At 42.3% G+C, this 17425-nt stretch overlaps 2 protein-coding genes across 2 annotated transcripts; one reads left to right on the top strand and one right to left on the bottom strand.

The window, feature by feature from the left end:
* Window positions 1-314: 314 nt before the first annotated feature.
* On the bottom strand, window positions 315-6489 carry henmt1 (HEN methyltransferase 1). Its single transcript, XM_083563087.1, has 6 exons — window positions 6252-6489; window positions 6050-6165; window positions 5806-5940; window positions 5522-5704; window positions 924-1101; window positions 315-836 (listed from the first exon to the last, which is right to left on the bottom strand). Exons 1-6 carry the CDS (start codon window positions 6402-6404, stop codon window positions 402-404), a joined length of 1200 nt encoding a protein of 399 aa, XP_083419213.1. The 5' UTR covers window positions 6405-6489; the 3' UTR covers window positions 315-401.
* A 2787-nt stretch (window positions 6490-9276) lies between these two features.
* On the top strand, window positions 9277-12157 carry srp9 (signal recognition particle 9). The gene is made up of 3 exons (XM_083563255.1): window positions 9277-9480; window positions 11223-11291; window positions 11380-12157. The coding sequence occupies exons 1-3, from the start codon at window positions 9409-9411 to the stop codon at window positions 11497-11499; spliced, it is 261 nt and encodes an 86-aa protein (XP_083419381.1). The 5' UTR covers window positions 9277-9408; the 3' UTR covers window positions 11500-12157.
* The last annotated feature ends 5268 nt before the right edge of the window (window positions 12158-17425 follow it).

Below are 17425 nucleotides of genomic sequence, written 5' to 3'. Positions count from 1 at the left end.
TTGGATGCCTGGAGGACATCTATTTCAGCGAAACAAGTTGCAGCTAACAAATTCTAAATAACCTTGAATGTACATTTCCAAATGTTTTTTTGGGAATTGCAGTTGTAAAATGTTCACACACACCCGTTGTAGTTGTAGATTTGATATACAGTATGTGAGCCTTTCCCACACTCTCATGAGATATTGACTGTTAAAGTTACATACCAAGATACTTTACACAGAAAATGTAATCATACAGAATTGACTGTTGAAATAATCAGTTACTAATGCATGGGGCAGAAATTGTGCATAATAACAGACTGGCCTGTCAGTAATTGGATTATTGTCCTTTATTGATTGTAAAGCTGACAAGAGCGCCAAAAGGTGGTGTTGTTACAGAGGTCTCCAAGATAAGAAAATTATCAAAGTTCACTCTCCCAGTCCTCTCCTACATTGTCGTTCACAGACCGTAGCACACATTCTGCTTTTCCATCCTCATCCGTTTCCTCTTCCTCCTCTTCATAATCATCAGGCAGCATTATAGCTTCTCTGTCAGCATCGAGCTGTATTCCCAAGTCCACCTGCAGGGTGGCTCTGAGGTGCTGGATATTCCTGCATAAAGCTCGAACTGTGGAAGCAGCCCACACGCTTACGAGTGGCACACACACCAAACTCCCCTGGCGGTACAACTCAGCAGCTGAAAGCGTGTGTTCAGAGGTGGTGAAATCATTCTGCTCACCTTCCTGAGCCTTCAGCCATTCTGTCTTCAGCTTCTCTGCTCTGTATAATGCTTCACTAATGACAGTCCTTTGAAAGATATTGTTGTCACAGAGGCTTGGGTAAACCACCCTGTACAGCTAACAGGAATGAATAGAAGAGAAAGTTGAAATGACAGGCATGAAATTGAAACATTCCCTCTGTTCATCACAGCATTCACTACCTACCAGCTGATATACTGTAGGCTCCTGCTCCATGTTGTTCATTTGTGCATTTAAATCACCATCAACTTTATGGAACACTCCAATCTGGGAGCAGAATCCAACATCTCTGGTATCACCAGGAGCCTCTCCTACTCCTGTGAACTCCACCGAATAGCCATATCTCCTACAAACCCCATCGGCCCTAAAGAAATGAAATCAAAATATAGGTATTACAATTGGAAAGGCGTCTTAACAATGCTGTCATACTGCACTAATTTATTTCTAACTTACTAACTTATATCACTTTCAGTAACTATTTCGATTCCTATTCTTAAATTTTTATAAAAAATTTTTTTACATATTTTCTATCCAATTCTGTCCTATCATGTGAGTGTGTGGTAAGTGTACACCCCTTGCCGTCTAGCTCAGGGCAACACACACACTCACAGATACAATACAGATACTTGACCAATACGGAGAGCTAGATTGGATCGTAATTGCCGATAACTGATTAATGGCTATTCTTCAAAATGGATCTTCTTCTTTTGGCTGCTCCCATTAGGAGTTGCCACAGCAGATCATCCACACTCTCTGTTGACCCCAGGTACCTGAACTTCTCCACCTCTTCTCCCTGCAACCGCACCACTCCACTGCCCTTCCTCTCATTCACACACATGTACTCTGTCTTACTCCTTCTGACTTTCATTCCCCTTCTCTCCACCTCTGGATGCACATACCTCCACCTCTCCAGGCTCTTCTCAACCTGCTCCCTACTCTCACAACAAATAACAATATCATCCGCAAACATCATAGACCACAAAGACTCCTGTCTGACCTCGTCCGTCAACCTGTCCATCATCACTGCAAACAGGAAAGGGCTCAGAGCTGATCCTTGATGCAGTCGTTCCTACTGCACACTTCACTGCTGTCACACTGTCCTCATACATGTCCTGCACCACCCTCACATACTTCTCTGACACACCGGACTTCCTCATACAATACCACAACTCCTCTCTCGGCACCCTCTCATATGCTTTCTCTACATCCACAAATTATACTTTCCCATCAACATTCTCAAAGCAAATTTCACCCTGTTGGCTAACAAAACCTGTGGCAGTCGTTGGTAACCTGGTCTTCCCACTAACCTAGGATTTAAAAATATATATATATATTTTCCCTTAAATTCCATTTTGTTTAGCTTCACAAAAAAAGAAAAAATATCTTATCAATATCTTTTATTTTTTTATTTTTACAAACCTGATTCCAAAAAAGTTTGGACACAGTACAAATTGTGATTAAAAAAGGAATGCAATAATTTACAAATCTCATAATTTACAAATCTCACTTATATTTTATTCACAATAGAATATAGATAACATATCAAATGTTGAAAGTGAGATTTTTAAATGTCATGCCAAATATTGGCTCATTTTGGATTTTATGAGAGCTACACATTCCAAAAAAGTTGGGAGAGAGGCCAGAAAAGTTAAATGTACATATAAGGAACAGCTGGAGGACCAATTTGCAACTTATTAGGTCATTTGGCAACATGATTGGGTATAAAAAGAGCCTCTCAGAAGTCAAGATGGGCAGAGGATCACCAATTCCCCCAATGCTGTGGCGAAAAATAGCGGAGCAATATCATAAAGGAGATTCAGAGAATATGGAACAATCTATGTGCGTAAGGGTCAAGGCCTGAAAACCATACTGGATGGCATTGCATCACATACAGGAATGCTACTGTAATGGAAATCACAACATGGGCTCAGGAATACTTCTAGAAAACATTGTCGGTGAATACAATCCACTGTGCCACTCGCCGTTGCAGGCTAAAACTAAAAAAAGAAGCCATATCTAAACATGATCCAGAAGCGCAGGCGTTTTCTCTGGGCCAAGGCTCATTTAAATTAGACTGTGGCAAAGTGGAAAGCTGTTCTGTTGTCAGACGAATCAGAATTTGAAGGTCTTTTTGGAAAACTGGGCCGCCATGTCATCCGGACTAAAGAGGATAAGGACAAACCAAGTTGTTATCAGCGCTCAGTTCAGAAGCCTGCATCTCTGATGGTATGGGGTTGCATGAGTGCGTGTGGCATGGGCAGCTTTCACATCTGGAAAGGCATCATCAATGCTGAAAGGTATATCCAAGTTCTAGAACAACATATGGTCCCATCCAGATGTCGTCTCTTTCAGGGAAGACCTTGCATTTTCCAACATGACAATGCCAGACCACATACTGCATCAATTACAACATCATGGCTGCGTAGAAGAAGGATCCGGGTACTGAAATGGTCAGCCTGCAGTCCAGATCTTTCACCCATAAAAAACATTTGGCGCATCATAAAGAGGAAGATGTGACAAAGAAGACCTGAGACAGTTGAGCAACTAGAAGCCTGTATTAGACAAGAATGGGACAACATTCCTATTCCTAAACTTGAGCAACTTGTCTCCTTAGTCCCCAGATGTTTGCAGATGCCACACAGTAGTAAACATGGCCTTGTCCCAACTTTTTTTAAATGTGTTGATGCCATGAAATTTTTGAAATCAACTTGTTTTTTCCCTTAAAATTATACATTTTCTCAGTTTAAACATTTGATATGCCATCTATGTATTCTGAATAAAATATTGAAATTTAAAACTTCCACATCATTGCATTCTGTTTTTATTCACAATTTGTACAGTGTCCCAACTTTTTTTAGAATCAAGTTTGTATCTTTTGTAACAGATTTTCCATGTCTTATTCCCTTATAAAGCCATGGTCTAATTCTGATTATGTAAAATAACATTACATACCAGGTTTGAGCTTACAAATCTTTTGCTATGACAACAAATCTAGGAAGAACTTCGAAGAACCAAATAATCATAGATCATGTCAAACCATCAACAGCCAATAATAACCAGCCAGCGACATCACCAACATCCTCCACAGTTTAGGAGTTAAAGAAAGCAGAAACATAAACCATAAACCTCTACCAAAGTGATGGAAAGCCAAGAGTGGGAAGAAAGAAAGGATCTGGTTATCCAAAACATACAACTCGTGAGTGAAGCACGGTGGTGGTAGGCCGTAGGCTTGCATGCATTTACATTTATGGCCTTTTCCAGAGCAACGTGCAAAACTGCTTTGAAGTCTATCAATGAATAAATCAACACTAGTTCACTAGTTTGCAAAATAGAGACCAGTCGAGCGGTGCTAGAAGATCTGGTAGAGCATGGTGCAGTGCAAGGAGTGATCAGAGCTTTAAGGTTAGAGGGGGCAGATACATTTTTTGATCTTATATAATTAGTCAAATCATTCTGATGTTGTGGAGTAGAAACCAGCATGATCATGTCACATTAGCAACATGTGAGGAAAATAACAGTTGATTGTCTGTGGTTACTCCAAGGTTGTGAGCAGCGGATGAAGGGGAGATCAGAAAGTCGTGTAATGACCTGGAGATGAATCACCTGGGATGACCAGCAGTTTAGTTTTGCTGGGATTAAGCTTCATCTGATGAGTCGCTATCCATGATTATATGTCAGATGTTGAGATCCGAGCAGAAGCATGGAACAGACTCACTAATCTCTACAAATGCTGTAATGTCTTCTAGAAACAAAATTGAATTCAGAGATCTACAAAAAGAGTCTGACAATTTACAAAGAAATGCATCCAAACGAATTCATCAGCAGGCAAAGCAGCATTTCATGGAAAAGCCACACAAATGGGAAAGCATCACAAATGAACAACAGTGATAAATGTAAATATTGGAAAATGAGGTGGGAGGAGCCTGGTGAACTCAAAGGAAACCCATGAAGTAGAGCGGATCTCCAGCTTCAAGTTAGATTTTCCCGTTGCATCATTGAGAGCATGCTATTGTAACTCCCTCTATCCTGTGTGTGAATGAAAAGCCCTGCAAAGGATGGTCAAATCCACCCAACGCATCACTGGCACCCAACTACCTGCCATAGAGCACCTTCACAGAGTGTGTTGTCTGCACAGAGTTCACATCATCATCAAGGACTCTTCACATCCCGGTCACAAACTGTTTAACCTCCTTCTATTAAGAAGGAGATACAGGAACATACACACCAGAACCAGCAGGTTCAGGGACAGCTTTTTCCCAATCTACCGTCACACTACTGAACTCCACACTACACTGCTAGGACACCGATATGTTACTGCTACACATTTCTGCTCCACTCTGTAAATTCTGAATCATCTCTGGATAAATAAAAGTGTTTTTAATCCTAGTTTACCTTCTACATATCTATCTGTATATACACTGTGTATAACTTTTATACAGTTCTTCAAACAATTTACATTCCTCATATTGGACACACACACACACACACATACATACATACACACACACACACATACATACATACATACATACACTTTATATATATATATATGCCTTTATATTTATTTGCTGTACATATATTTATCTGCACTTGTCATTTTGCACAGTTGTTACTATTTGCACTTCTGGATTTCGTTGCTGTGGACCTGTACTATGCAATGATAGGAAAGCTGTATCTGTGTGGATATGGTGGGAATGTGCAAAGAAAAACACAAGACACTATAAGCTCAGGATTGAACCCAGGACATACACACATTACAGAGATGTATACATTTGAAGGCTTACCAAGCTTGAAACTGTGCTCCGGTCCACTCGAATTTGTGGTCTTTGTGTCTGAAGCCTGTTAATCCTGGAAACAAAGGATTGAAGTCGGCGTTTGGCGTGCTTATGATCACAGCGCGTGGCTCCATGTGCTCAAACAAAACATCTGAAAACCTCCCCAGTTCCCCAAGATGAAGGTGCTCCATGCTTTAAAACAGGGCATCAAATCATACATTTAAACCATCAGTGGCATCTTACTCAGAATCATCAATCATGAACGCAGATGGAATATGTTTGAATGCACTCACACTTCCATGCAGGTGATGAGATCGAAGCCCTTGGTGCACGGCTCTGTCTCAGTGATGGAGCCTTGATAAAGCTGGATGGTCAGTGGTCTAGCACTTGGCTGGAGGTATTCAGTCATGAGAGGGGCTAAGGCATACCTAGCACACAGTAATGCCAAAGATCAGGTCCATCATTCACACCAGAGACAACAAATCCTCAGCACTATTAAAGCCATCACATTAATTGATGATGAAGGAAAATACTGACATGTTTTGTCGGATGGCGGTGCCGTCGATGTCTACGCCCGCCAGTACTTCTAGACCGTGGCGATGAAATCGCAGTTTTCTCAGCAGGGCACATTCAGAGCATCCTAAATCCAGCAACTAAACAAACAAACAAATTCAGTTTCTTCAGTCGTGGCAGTGCAGAAGCTCTCGGGAGAGCAGATATCTAGTTAAAGTTTTGTTACCGTTCTGGGCCTGGATGCTTTCACAAACTCAATCACAAACTCGTGCCTCTGGATAAACAGAGGAGGCGAGAAGAATCTGTTGCTCCTGTTCCTGAGCATCTCGCCGACTTCTCCTGCAGCATGGACCAAAACATCTACTAAACCTATAGGCATCTACACAACGGCCAACACACAAATACTCACTATGTAATTAATAGATGCACAAAGTGCTCCTAATTAAACACGTAACACTCTGTAGATTTTCCAAAAAAAAAAAAAAAAGTATAATTTATATCCTGATATTCAGTTTACGTAAGGAAACTTTAAGTAAAATACGTCAAATACGTAAAATCTCTCTGAGGACCTCTAGTGGCTGACTGACAGAGCGCAGCACAGAAGCTCTGGCTCTGATGATCTAGTTTGTTGCATAGAAACAAAAGGAACATGAACTTGTCTCTTACAAACCATACAAGACTCAGTGTTTTCTAACTTTTGACAGACACTGAATAAAAATCAGACAGACAGACAGACAGACAGACAGACAGACAGACAGACAGACAGATAGACAGACACACACACACACACACACACACACACACACACACACACACACACACACACACACACACACACCTTTAAAAACAAACACAAATACCTGAATATTTAGTTGCAGGGTATTAATATGAATTACAAAAGTTATATGACTATGGTCCACTGCAGTGTCCAGTTACTTTTGAGCCTGCCGAAATGGACAGGCTTATATAATATATAGCTGTAATTCGTAAACAATGAACATAATTCTTGTTAAATCCTTTGAGGTTTAAACAGTAAACATGCCAGGTTTTGTTAATTCCTTCTTCTTAACTGTGAAAATATCATCAGAACAATTAATTATAGGAAAAGCAATTTAAAAAATCCAAAATGCAATATTTTTGTTAAACCCATGGGATTACGTCTTGATCGTTTCATTTTAAAATCCATTGTGGTGGTATACAAAGGCAAAAATTTCAAACATTGCATCATTGTCCAGAATAATCTCAACTGTATTGAATCCAGTTTTAATGTTTTATTTGTATCGCACTTTTAACACTGGATATTGTCTTTATTTAGCCTTGTGTTGTGTTATAGCTCTATGTTGTTTAGTGTAGCACCAGGGTACTGAAGGAACGTTGTCTGGTTTTTACTGTGTACTGTGTACCACTGTGTATAGTAGTAATAACAATAAAAGCCTCTTGACTTGACTTGACTTGTCAGAATGCAGCTTTACAGAACGAGATTAGAATATACATTATATATTTATAACAAGTCAGAGGTATGATGCAACTATATGGAAATGGTATAAGGAAGAAACCTTAAGAGAAACCAGACTGGAAAGGGAATTTATCCTCAACTGAGTGAATCTGAATGTCCATTCATTACAGCTCCATCATGAAGCTATTAACTGGTCATTGATGGACAGTTGAGTCTAAAACAGACATTATAGTGAGTGTTTATATTACTTACACTCCAAATCCATCTTACTGGTTTCCACAGTAACCTCAGTTTTTTCAGCTGTAGATGTGGCCATTCTCAGCAGTAGCAAGTGGTGTCCAGTTGATAAGAAATTCATCAGAGCACCAGAAACTTTCCTATCAGATTGCTCTGAGAATGTGCAAACAAACTGGCAGATGTTCTCACTGACATTTTCACTATTTCTCTGTGTAGCCCTGTGCTTTAAGGATACCACTTTCACCCACCTGGACAAAAAGGAGACATCCGTTTAAAGACCTCAGCTCAGCATTCAAGACAATTATTCCTCCTAATTCCTGATTGAGACAAACTTACTTATAAAGAACATATTCACTTTTAATCACCACATTATCTGTGTAAGCTGCTTTGAGACAATATTCATTGTTAAAAGCGCTATACAAATAAAAATAAATTGAATTGAATTAAATTGAATTAGCCTGTTGGGCCTGAACTCTCTGCAGCTGGATCCTGGACTTCCTGAGGTGGAAGACTTAGTCAGTCTGGACCAGGAATAGCATCCCTAACACCACTGACTGATCACCAAGAGGCCAGACTCAAACAGGAACCTCATCCTAAACTGGGTGACAAACCAAGTTTGCTGATGACACAACCGTGATGGGTCTCATCAGAAAGAATGTCGAGTCATCTTACAGAGAGCTTTCTCTGAATGTGGACAAAACAAAAGAGGTAGTTTTCACTTCAGGAGAACACCAGGCAACCAATCTCCTCTGCCCATCATTGTCTTCCAGTAGAAATGACCAAGAGCCCCACACCTCTTGGTGTTCACTGGCAGAGAGCTTCACATGGTCCCCCAACAGCAACTCTATTACTATGCCCAGCAGTGTCTAAATTATGAGACGGCTTGATGAAATCTCAGCTCTCACCACTCACCTTCACCACATTCTACAGGGGGGCAATCAAGAGCATCCTGAGCAGCAGTATCACTACCTAGAATTGCACCATCTCTGATTGCAAGGCAATTGCAGGATTGCAGAATGCTTTTCTCTCCACCAGCATCATGTAAGACCCAGCTTACCTCTCACACTTTTTACCCTTCTGCCACCTGGCAAAAGGTATGAAGCATCCACATATCATATTTACACACACACAATTTATTGAATGAAAGATATATTTTTACTGTTCCTATCTATTGTTCTGTTTTTGGCACTTATCGTAATGTGTTGTGGTTTTTTTGCAGCTGTGAATTTTATGTTGTCCTGTATGTAGGTCTGCTTGTGTCTTTGTTCATTTTTGTCTTTTTTATGTAGCATCTTGAAATAACAATAAAGCCACGTGACCTGAGTCTAACCTGCAGATATACCAGGCTGTACTCAGTTGATTCAAAATATTAAAACATGTGAATTATATAAATCGCATATACAAATACAAAATATTGTATAGCTTTTGTAATGAACATATTTATCAATAATCAATATTTTGTCATTAATATTAGGTACCACACCAATCATAGATCATAGGCGCACTTAGTGCTTACGTGTGACAATAAAGCTGCGCTCTCATTGGTTCAAAAACGGACCAATCAGGATGGTTCTTATTGCGGCCATGTTTGCCTTCCTCTGAGTTCGCTGATGTGGTATAGAGCTGTAGCAAGGCAGAGGCGAGGACCTGTGGTTAAAATATTCCTGTCCCGATCACTAGTTGTTAAATCATGCCGTACTATCAGACCTGGGAGGAGTTTGCTCGGGCGGCAGAAAAACTCTATCTGACGGATCCGATGAAGGTAAAGCAGTTTTAAAACCCGATCGCGTTGTGTGTGTGTGTCCGTCCCCCCCCCGTTTCGAGTTTTTACTTTGTGTTGTCGCGTTAAAACAGTTTTATCGCTGTAAAAGTGTAAATGTTCAAGACCAAACGGTTACAGCTGCTTCACCACCACAATCATCGAGTCACTTACACACTCACTCACTCACTCTCATTCACTCACTCACTCTCATTCACTCACTCACTCTCATTCACTCACTCACTCTCATTCACTCACTCATGCACACACACTCACTCATGCACACACACTCACTCATGCACACACACTCACTCACTCATGCACACACAAACACTCACTCATGCACTCACTCACACTCACTCATGCACTCACTCACACTCACTCATGCACTCACTCACACTCACTCATGCACTCACTCACACTCACTCATGCACTCACTCACACTCACTCATGCACTCACTCACACTCACTCATGCACTCACTCACACTCACTCATGCACTCACTCACACTCACTCATGCACTCACTCACACTCACTCATTCACTCACACTCACTCATTCACTCACACTCATTCACATACACTCACTCACTCACTCTCATCCACTCTCACACATGCACACACACTCACACATGCACACACTCTCACACATGCACACACTCTCACACATGCACACACTCACTCACACATGCACACACTCACTCACACATGCACACTCGCATACACACTAGGGGTGGCACGGTTCACAAAACCCACGGTTCGTATCACGGTTTTCGGTTCTGTACGGTTTTTGTTTTTTCTTTTACTCTTCAACACTCCGGAAATTTCCTTCAGCATTTGATATATAGCTTATTAGCTTTATTAATCACATTATTGGGACCATCTCTGAGTAAAAGCTAGGTGAGATTTTGATACAGCAAGAGAGAAGACATTGATGATGACATGCTTTTCGTTTATTTGGCAAAAAAAAAAGTGTCGGCGAGAGGGAATATTAAACCACGGCTCGAGTACATTCATCAGCTGACGAAATCCTTCACACTTAATCATGCTGCACGGTTGAATATCTTTTGCTATAAACATCCCTGATGCTTTAGTTATGGCTATTGCCCTGTCGACTGATCACTGAGCGGCTGTTTAAATGCTGCGGACAGTAGAAGTTGTTTCCTAACCGGCTCTCTCCTGTTTGTGTTTATCGACACATTGTCGTGATGTCTTCTCAAATGAACAGTCATATTAGAAGTGTTGCCATTAGCATATTGAATGCATTTTGCACAATGCTTGCACACAGTCACAGTTCAATCTACTGTTTTATTTCCGTTGTCATCGTAAGTAACATTAAAAATGTTTCCACACACCGGTTTTAAACGCCGCTGGCGCATCCGCCAACTCCGTGCAGCCTTCATTATCTCCTCCACTTGCCATTTCTGCAGCAGTCCTTACTCAACTTTTACTGTCTATGTATGTTCACGCGAAACTGTCTGAGGCGAAACTGAGCACGGGGCTACATTGCGCATGCGTCGAACCGTGCGACGCACACACGAACCGAACCGAGACAAGCGAACCGAACGGTTCGGGTGTTTTTCCATGTATCGTGCCACCCCTAATACACACCCACTCGCGCACACAACCACTTACTCACACAACTACTCGGTCACATACACCTTCACATACTGGGCACACACACACTCGGAAGTACAGTGTAAATGTGAATATTGAATGGACCTAAACGCTGGATTTCTCTGTGCAGGTCCGAGTCGTGCTGAAATATCGCCACTGTGACGGGAACCTGTGTATGAAGGTCACAGATAATGCCGTGGTCAGTTCCTTTTCTCAGCAAATCCGATCCTCGGACTGACACGTTTCTTTCACATTTGATTTCTGACTGCCTTTTCTGTGCTTTTCAGTGTTTGCAGTACAAAACGGATCAGGCGCAGGATGTCAAGAAGATCGAGAAGCTGCACGGAAAGCTGATGAGACTTATGGTGTCCAAGGAGTCCCACAGTGGGGCCATGGAGACAGACTGAGTGATAGACTTGAGCAAAGGACAGAGACCGACTGATGGATGGTCTCGGTGGTTCTTCTCACGATCGTTGTATGAGGAGCATGGACCTGAAGCTCCTGTGTTTGGAAGGCTTTGAGGAACATTCTGTCCCCATTTACACAGGAACATCCTGAGGAGCTGACCTCTCATTTCAGATTCTGTGTGGACCTTTTAAGTTATTTTGTGATTGATCAGTGAACATTCTAAAGCCCGACATGAGAGCAGGGGGTGAAATGGGGGGAAAAAAAGCATGTCTGAGCCCAGAGTCTGTTCTGTTGTGATTACAGTGATCTGAAACAATCCTCATTCTTTCTGTAATGAATCTTTCATGATTTGCCCCCCCCACAAAATATTTGTTTATGGTGCAATTCTGTTTTTTTTTTTTTATTTAGCATAAATAAAGAGAGGTCTAAACAGCCGGGTGTGAGATACCTGATCTGTTACATACTGATAAACCGAAAGGTACACCGTTGATCCGAAGTTTAAAAACACCTCATATAAGAGTTTTCTTTATATTGTTTTTTTCTTTCTTTTAGATTTCTAAAAAGAACGCTTCATTGTACATTTACATGCTCTGCAAATGATCAGCAGCGGTGACAGTTTCTTAAAGCAGCTTCACAGAAATAAAGTTTTATAATAATAGGTTTGGTGTGTATAAATGTGTTTGGAAGAACCCTTAAGAGGAACCAGACTCAAAAGGGAGCCCAGGCAAATGAATCAGACGGAACAGAAGAGAAGAAGGAGACAGGATCACTGGTCCCTGGTACCTCAGGAGCATGCCGAACCCTGCCAGAGGTGCAAAGAAGATCTGAAAATCATACTTGAGTAAAAGCAAAGATCTTATTGAAAAAAACTATCACAGGTTAAAAGTCACTAATTCCAATATGTACTTGAGTGTTTGACTTGTATTGCACGTAGGCCCAAAGATGCACTGGTCATCAACGTGAAGACACACGTTAGAAAAAAAACAGCCGATTTGTGAGGTGTTTGATTTGAAATTTAGGAAATGAAACACCTCACTTCATTAACCAACATCAAAACAATAAAACAAAGACCAACCAAACGGTGAAAAAAAAATCTTTCAAAAACGGGCTTCAGTTAACAATGACAGAATCATGTCACAAAGTAGAAGAACTATTAATATTCAATGAACATATAAAGGTGAAGGAAATTATTTTAGATAAAATAAAACCAAATATTCAGGGCTGGTTGACACTCGTCAGTTAAAATATAATGGAGTAAAAAGTACATTTACTCGAATAATTGACACTATTGAACACTTCTTCTTTCGGCTGCTCCCATTAGGGGTCGCCACAGCGGATCATCCGTCTCCATACCACCCTGTCCTCTACATCTGCCTCTTTCACACCAACTACCTGCATGTCTTCCCTCACCACATCCATGAACCTCCTCCTTGGCCTTCCTCTTTTCCTCCTACCTGGTGGCTCCATCTTCAGCATTTTTCTACCAATATAATTCATGTCCCTTCTCTGCACATGTCCAAACCATTTCAATCTCGCCTCCCTCACCTTGTCACCAAAACATCCTACATGTGCTGTCCCTCTAATAAACTCATTTCTAATCTTGTCCATCCTCGTCACTCCCAACGAAAACCTTAACATCTTCAGCTCTGCTACCTCCAGCTCCACCTCCTGTCTTTTACTCAATGCCACTGTCTCTAATCCATACAACATCGCAGGTCTCACCACAGTCCTATAAACTTTCCCTTTCATTCTTGCAGATACCCTACTATCACAAATCACTCCTGTCACTCTTCTCCACCCACTCCACCCTGCCTGCACTCTTTTCTTTACTTCTCAAACACACTCTCCATTACTTTGCACTGTTGACCCCAGGTACCTGAACTTCTCCACCTCTTCTCCCTGCAACCGCATCACTCCACTGCACTCCCTCTCATTTAAACACATGTACTCTGTCTTACTCCTACTGACTTTCATTCCCCTTCTCTCCAGCGCATATCTCCACCTCTCCAGGCTCTTCTCAACCTGCTCTCTACTCTCACCACAAATCACAATATCATCTGCAAACATCATAGTCCAGGGAGACTCCTGTCTGACCTCGTCCGTCAACCTGTCCATCACCACTGCAAACAGGAAAGGGCTCAGGGCCGATCCTTGATGCAGTCCAACCTTCACCCTGAACCAGTCTGTCGTACCTACTGCACACTTCACTGCCGTCACACTGTCCTCATACATGTCCTGCACCACCCTCACATACTTCTCTGACACACCTGAGTTCCTCATACAATACCACAACTCCTCTCTCGGCACCCTGTTGTACGCTTTCTCTAAATCCACAAATACACAATGCAATTCCTTCTGTCCCTCTCTATACTTCTCCATCAACATCCTCAAAGCAAATAATGCGTCTGTGGTGCTCTTCCTCGGCATGAAACCATACTGTTGCTCACAGATGGTCACCTCTTCTCTCAGCCTGGCTTCCACTACTCTTTCCCATAACTTCATGGTGTGACTGATCAACTTAATTCCCCTGTAGTTACTGCAGGTCTGCACATCTCCCTTATGCTTAAAGATCGGTACCAGCACACTCCTTCTCCATTCCTCAGGCATCCTCTCCCCTTCCAGAATCCTGTTAAACAATCTGGTTAAAAACTCCACTGCCATCTCTCCTAAACATCTCCACGCTTCTACCGGTATGTCATCTGGTCCAACCGACTTTCCATTCTTCATCCTCTTAATCGCTGCTCTCACTTCCTCCTTAATAATCCTATCTACATCCTGCTTCACCAACTCCACATCCTCCAACCTTCTCTCTCTCTGATTTTCCTCATTCATCAGCTGCTCAAAATACTCCCTCCATCTTCTCAACACACTCTCCTCACTAGTCAACACATTTCCCTCTCCATCCTTTATTGCTCTAACTTGCGGTACATCCTTCCCAGCTCGGTCCATCTGCCTGGCCAATCGGTATAAATCCTTTTCTCCTTCCTTAGTGTCCAACCTCTTATACAGCTCCTCATATGCCTTTTCCTTGGCTTTCGCCACATCCCTTTTTACCTGCTGCCGCATCTCCTTGTACTCCTGCCTACTTTTCTCATCACTCTGTCGATTCCACTTCTGTTTTGCCAACCTCTTTCCCCTAATGCTCTCCTGTACTTCCTCATTCCACCACCACGTCTCCTTGTCTTGCTTTCTATTTCCAGATGTCACACCAAGTACTTTTCTAGCTGCCTCCCTCATCACTCCTGCAGTAGTTGCCCAATCATCCGGCACCTCTTTACCACCCCCAAGCCCCTGTCTGACCTCTTCCCTGAACCTCACACTTCACTATTCCTCCTTCAGTTTCCACCATCTTATTCTTCTTTCAATCCTCACTCTCCTCCTCTTCTTCTTCGCCTCCAAAATCATCCTACAGACCACCATCCGATGCTGTCTAGCTACACTGTCCCCCGCCAACACCTTACAGTCTCCAATCTCCTTCAGGTTGTATCTCCTACACAGAACATAATCCACCTGTGTGCACCTTCCTGCCTGCATTTAGACGGTTGTTCTGTAACTACTAGTTCAACGGTAAAAGACCTGGGAGTTATTTTAGACAGCAACTTATCTTTTAAAAATCACATCAATCAAGTTACAAAAACAGCCTTCTTTCACCTTAGAAATATTTCTAAGCTAAGAAATATGTTATCTATATCTGATGCAGAGAAGCTCGTCCATGCGTTTATGACCTCTAGAATAGACTACTGTAATGCATTACTAGGTGGATGTCCTGCATCATTAATAAACAAGCTTCAGTTAGTTCAGAATGCAGCAGCAAGAGTTCTTACTAGGTCAAGAAAATACGATCATATAACCCCAATCTTATCGTCCCTACATTGGCTTCCTATTAAGTTTCGAATAGACTACAAACTACTGCTACTCACTTATAAAGCACTAAATGGTTTGGCTCCCATGTATCTATCCAGTCTCTTAACACGCTACAATCCGTCACGCTCCCTGAGATCTCAAAACTCTGGGCTTCTAGTAGTTCCTAGAATAGCAAAGTCCACTAAAGGCGGTAGAGCATTTTCACATTTAGCTCCTAAACTCTGGAATAGTCTTCCTGACAGTGTTCGGGGTTCAGATACACTCTCCCAGTTTAAGTGCAGATTAAAAACATATCTTTTTAGCAAAGCCTACACATAACACACATCACACACATCACATCACAACCTTGTGCTCCAGAACATCTGATCACATGCACATTATCAACTTGTGCTGTTAATATCATGAACAGCAGCTACGCTAATTCCTCTCCACTGCTTCTCTTTCTCTCCCCATCCCGAGGCATCCTGAGGTTTGGCCAGCTCCAGTCACGTCCCACCTCGTGAAGATTATGGACCTATGGATGATCATGGAGAAGTAGATGCCGAGTGTTTAAAGGCCCTGGCATGGAGAAGCTGATGCTGGATCTATGATGATCACAAATTGTTCTGTATTGTTGAAAGATTTATGACCAAACTTTTGATGTCACCCATATGAGGATGGGTTCCCCTTTGAGTCTCGTTCCTCTCAAGGTTTCTTCCTCATATCATCTAAGGGAGTTTTTCCTTGCCACTGTCGCCACGGCTGCTCATCAGGGACAAACGCACACCATTCACCTTCACTGTTGTTTTCTGTAAAGCTGCTTTGAGACAATGTCTGTTGTGAAAAGCGCTATACAAATAAACTTGACTTGACTTGACTTGACCTTCCTCCACTCTTATACGTCACCCTATGATCCTCCTTCTTCTTAAAATACGTGTTCACCACTGCAATTTCCATCCTTTTAGCAAAATCTACCACCGTTTGCCCTTCCACATTCCTCTCCTTAAAACCATACCTACCCATCACCTCCTCATCACCTCTGTTCCCTTCACCTACATGCCCATTATAGTCTGCCCCAATCACCAATCGTTCTTTCCTAGGTACACCATCTACCACTTCATCTAATTCACTCCAGAATCTTTCCTTCTCCTCCATCTCACAGCCAACTTGTGGAGCATAGGCACTGATGACATTTATCATCATTCCTTCAACTTCCACCTTCACGATCATCACCCTATCAGAAACTCTCTTCACCTCCACTACACTCTTACTGTACTTTTCCTTCAGAATCACCCCTACACCATTTCTCTTTCCATCCACACCATGATAAAACAGTTTAAACCCACCTCCAATGTTCCTGGCCTTATTCCCTTTCCACTTGGTCTCCTGAACACACAGCATATCTACCTTTCTCCTCTCCATCATATCGGCTACCTCTCTCCCTTTACCCGTCATATTACCAACATTTAAAGTACCAACCCGAACCTCTACTCTCTTACACTGCTTCTTTTCCTGCCGTCTCTGTAGACGCCTTCCTTCTCTCCTTCTCCTCCTTCGGCTAACAGTAGCCCAATTTCCACAGGTACCCTGTCGGCTAACGATACCTGTGGCGGTCGTTGTTAACCCGGGCCTCGACCGATCCGGTATGAAATTCTCATTTGTGATCCGCATATTTGATTTGGCACATGTTTTACACTGGATGCCCTTCCTAACGCAACCCTCCCCATTTACCCGGGCTTGGGACAGGCACTAAGAGTGCACTGGCTTGTGCCCCCCTAATGGCTGGGTTGACACTATTGAACACTGCGAGGCCTAAATAAGTCACAGCATGATGCAGCTTGTAGGAACTTTCTCTCAAGTGAGCAGTAGATGGCGCTATGGTGCTTCCACCGGAGCGCACTTTTGGACGCGTGTTGAAATAAAAAAACACACCGGTGGTTAAAGTGCATGGAAAAAAATGCCGAATTTGCTGAAAACAGCTGGAGCTGACGTTGAAAGTCTCATGCTCACAGATCTCACCCATGCCCTGGTTGTGATGGTGATGATGATGATGAGTGCAGGGTAATGATGGAGAAGTCCTTG

Source organism: Silurus aristotelis (assembly GCF_946808225.1).
Source record: "Silurus aristotelis genome assembly, chromosome: 15".
Taxonomy (NCBI): domain Eukaryota; kingdom Metazoa; phylum Chordata; class Actinopteri; order Siluriformes; family Siluridae; genus Silurus; species Silurus aristotelis.
Note: the sequence above shows the minus strand (reverse complement) of the source record. Positions and strands in the feature narration are given on the sequence as shown.

Bases quoted from the DNA above. Each gene is read 5' to 3' on its own strand.
- henmt1 (XM_083563087.1), bottom strand. From the start codon at position 6,404: ATGCCTATAGGTTTAGTAGATGTTTTGGTCCATGCTGCAGGAGAAGTC. The intron at 5,705-5,805 runs GTGAGTGCATTC...CCTGTTTTAAAG, and splicing joins CTCATCACCTGCATGGAAGT to CATGGAGCACCTTCATCTTG. The intron at 1,102-5,521 runs GTAAGCCTTCAA...TCATTTCTTTAG, and splicing joins GGAGCACAGTTTCAAGCTTG to GGCCGATGGGGTTTGTAGGA.
- srp9 (XM_083563255.1), top strand. From the start codon at position 9,409: ATGCCGTACTATCAGACCTGGGAGGAGTTTGCTCGGGCGGCAGAAAAA. The intron at 9,481-11,222 runs GTAAAGCAGTTT...TTCTCTGTGCAG, and splicing joins ATCTGACGGATCCGATGAAG to GTCCGAGTCGTGCTGAAATA. The intron at 11,292-11,379 runs GTCAGTTCCTTT...TGTGCTTTTCAG, and splicing joins AGGTCACAGATAATGCCGTG to TGTTTGCAGTACAAAACGGA.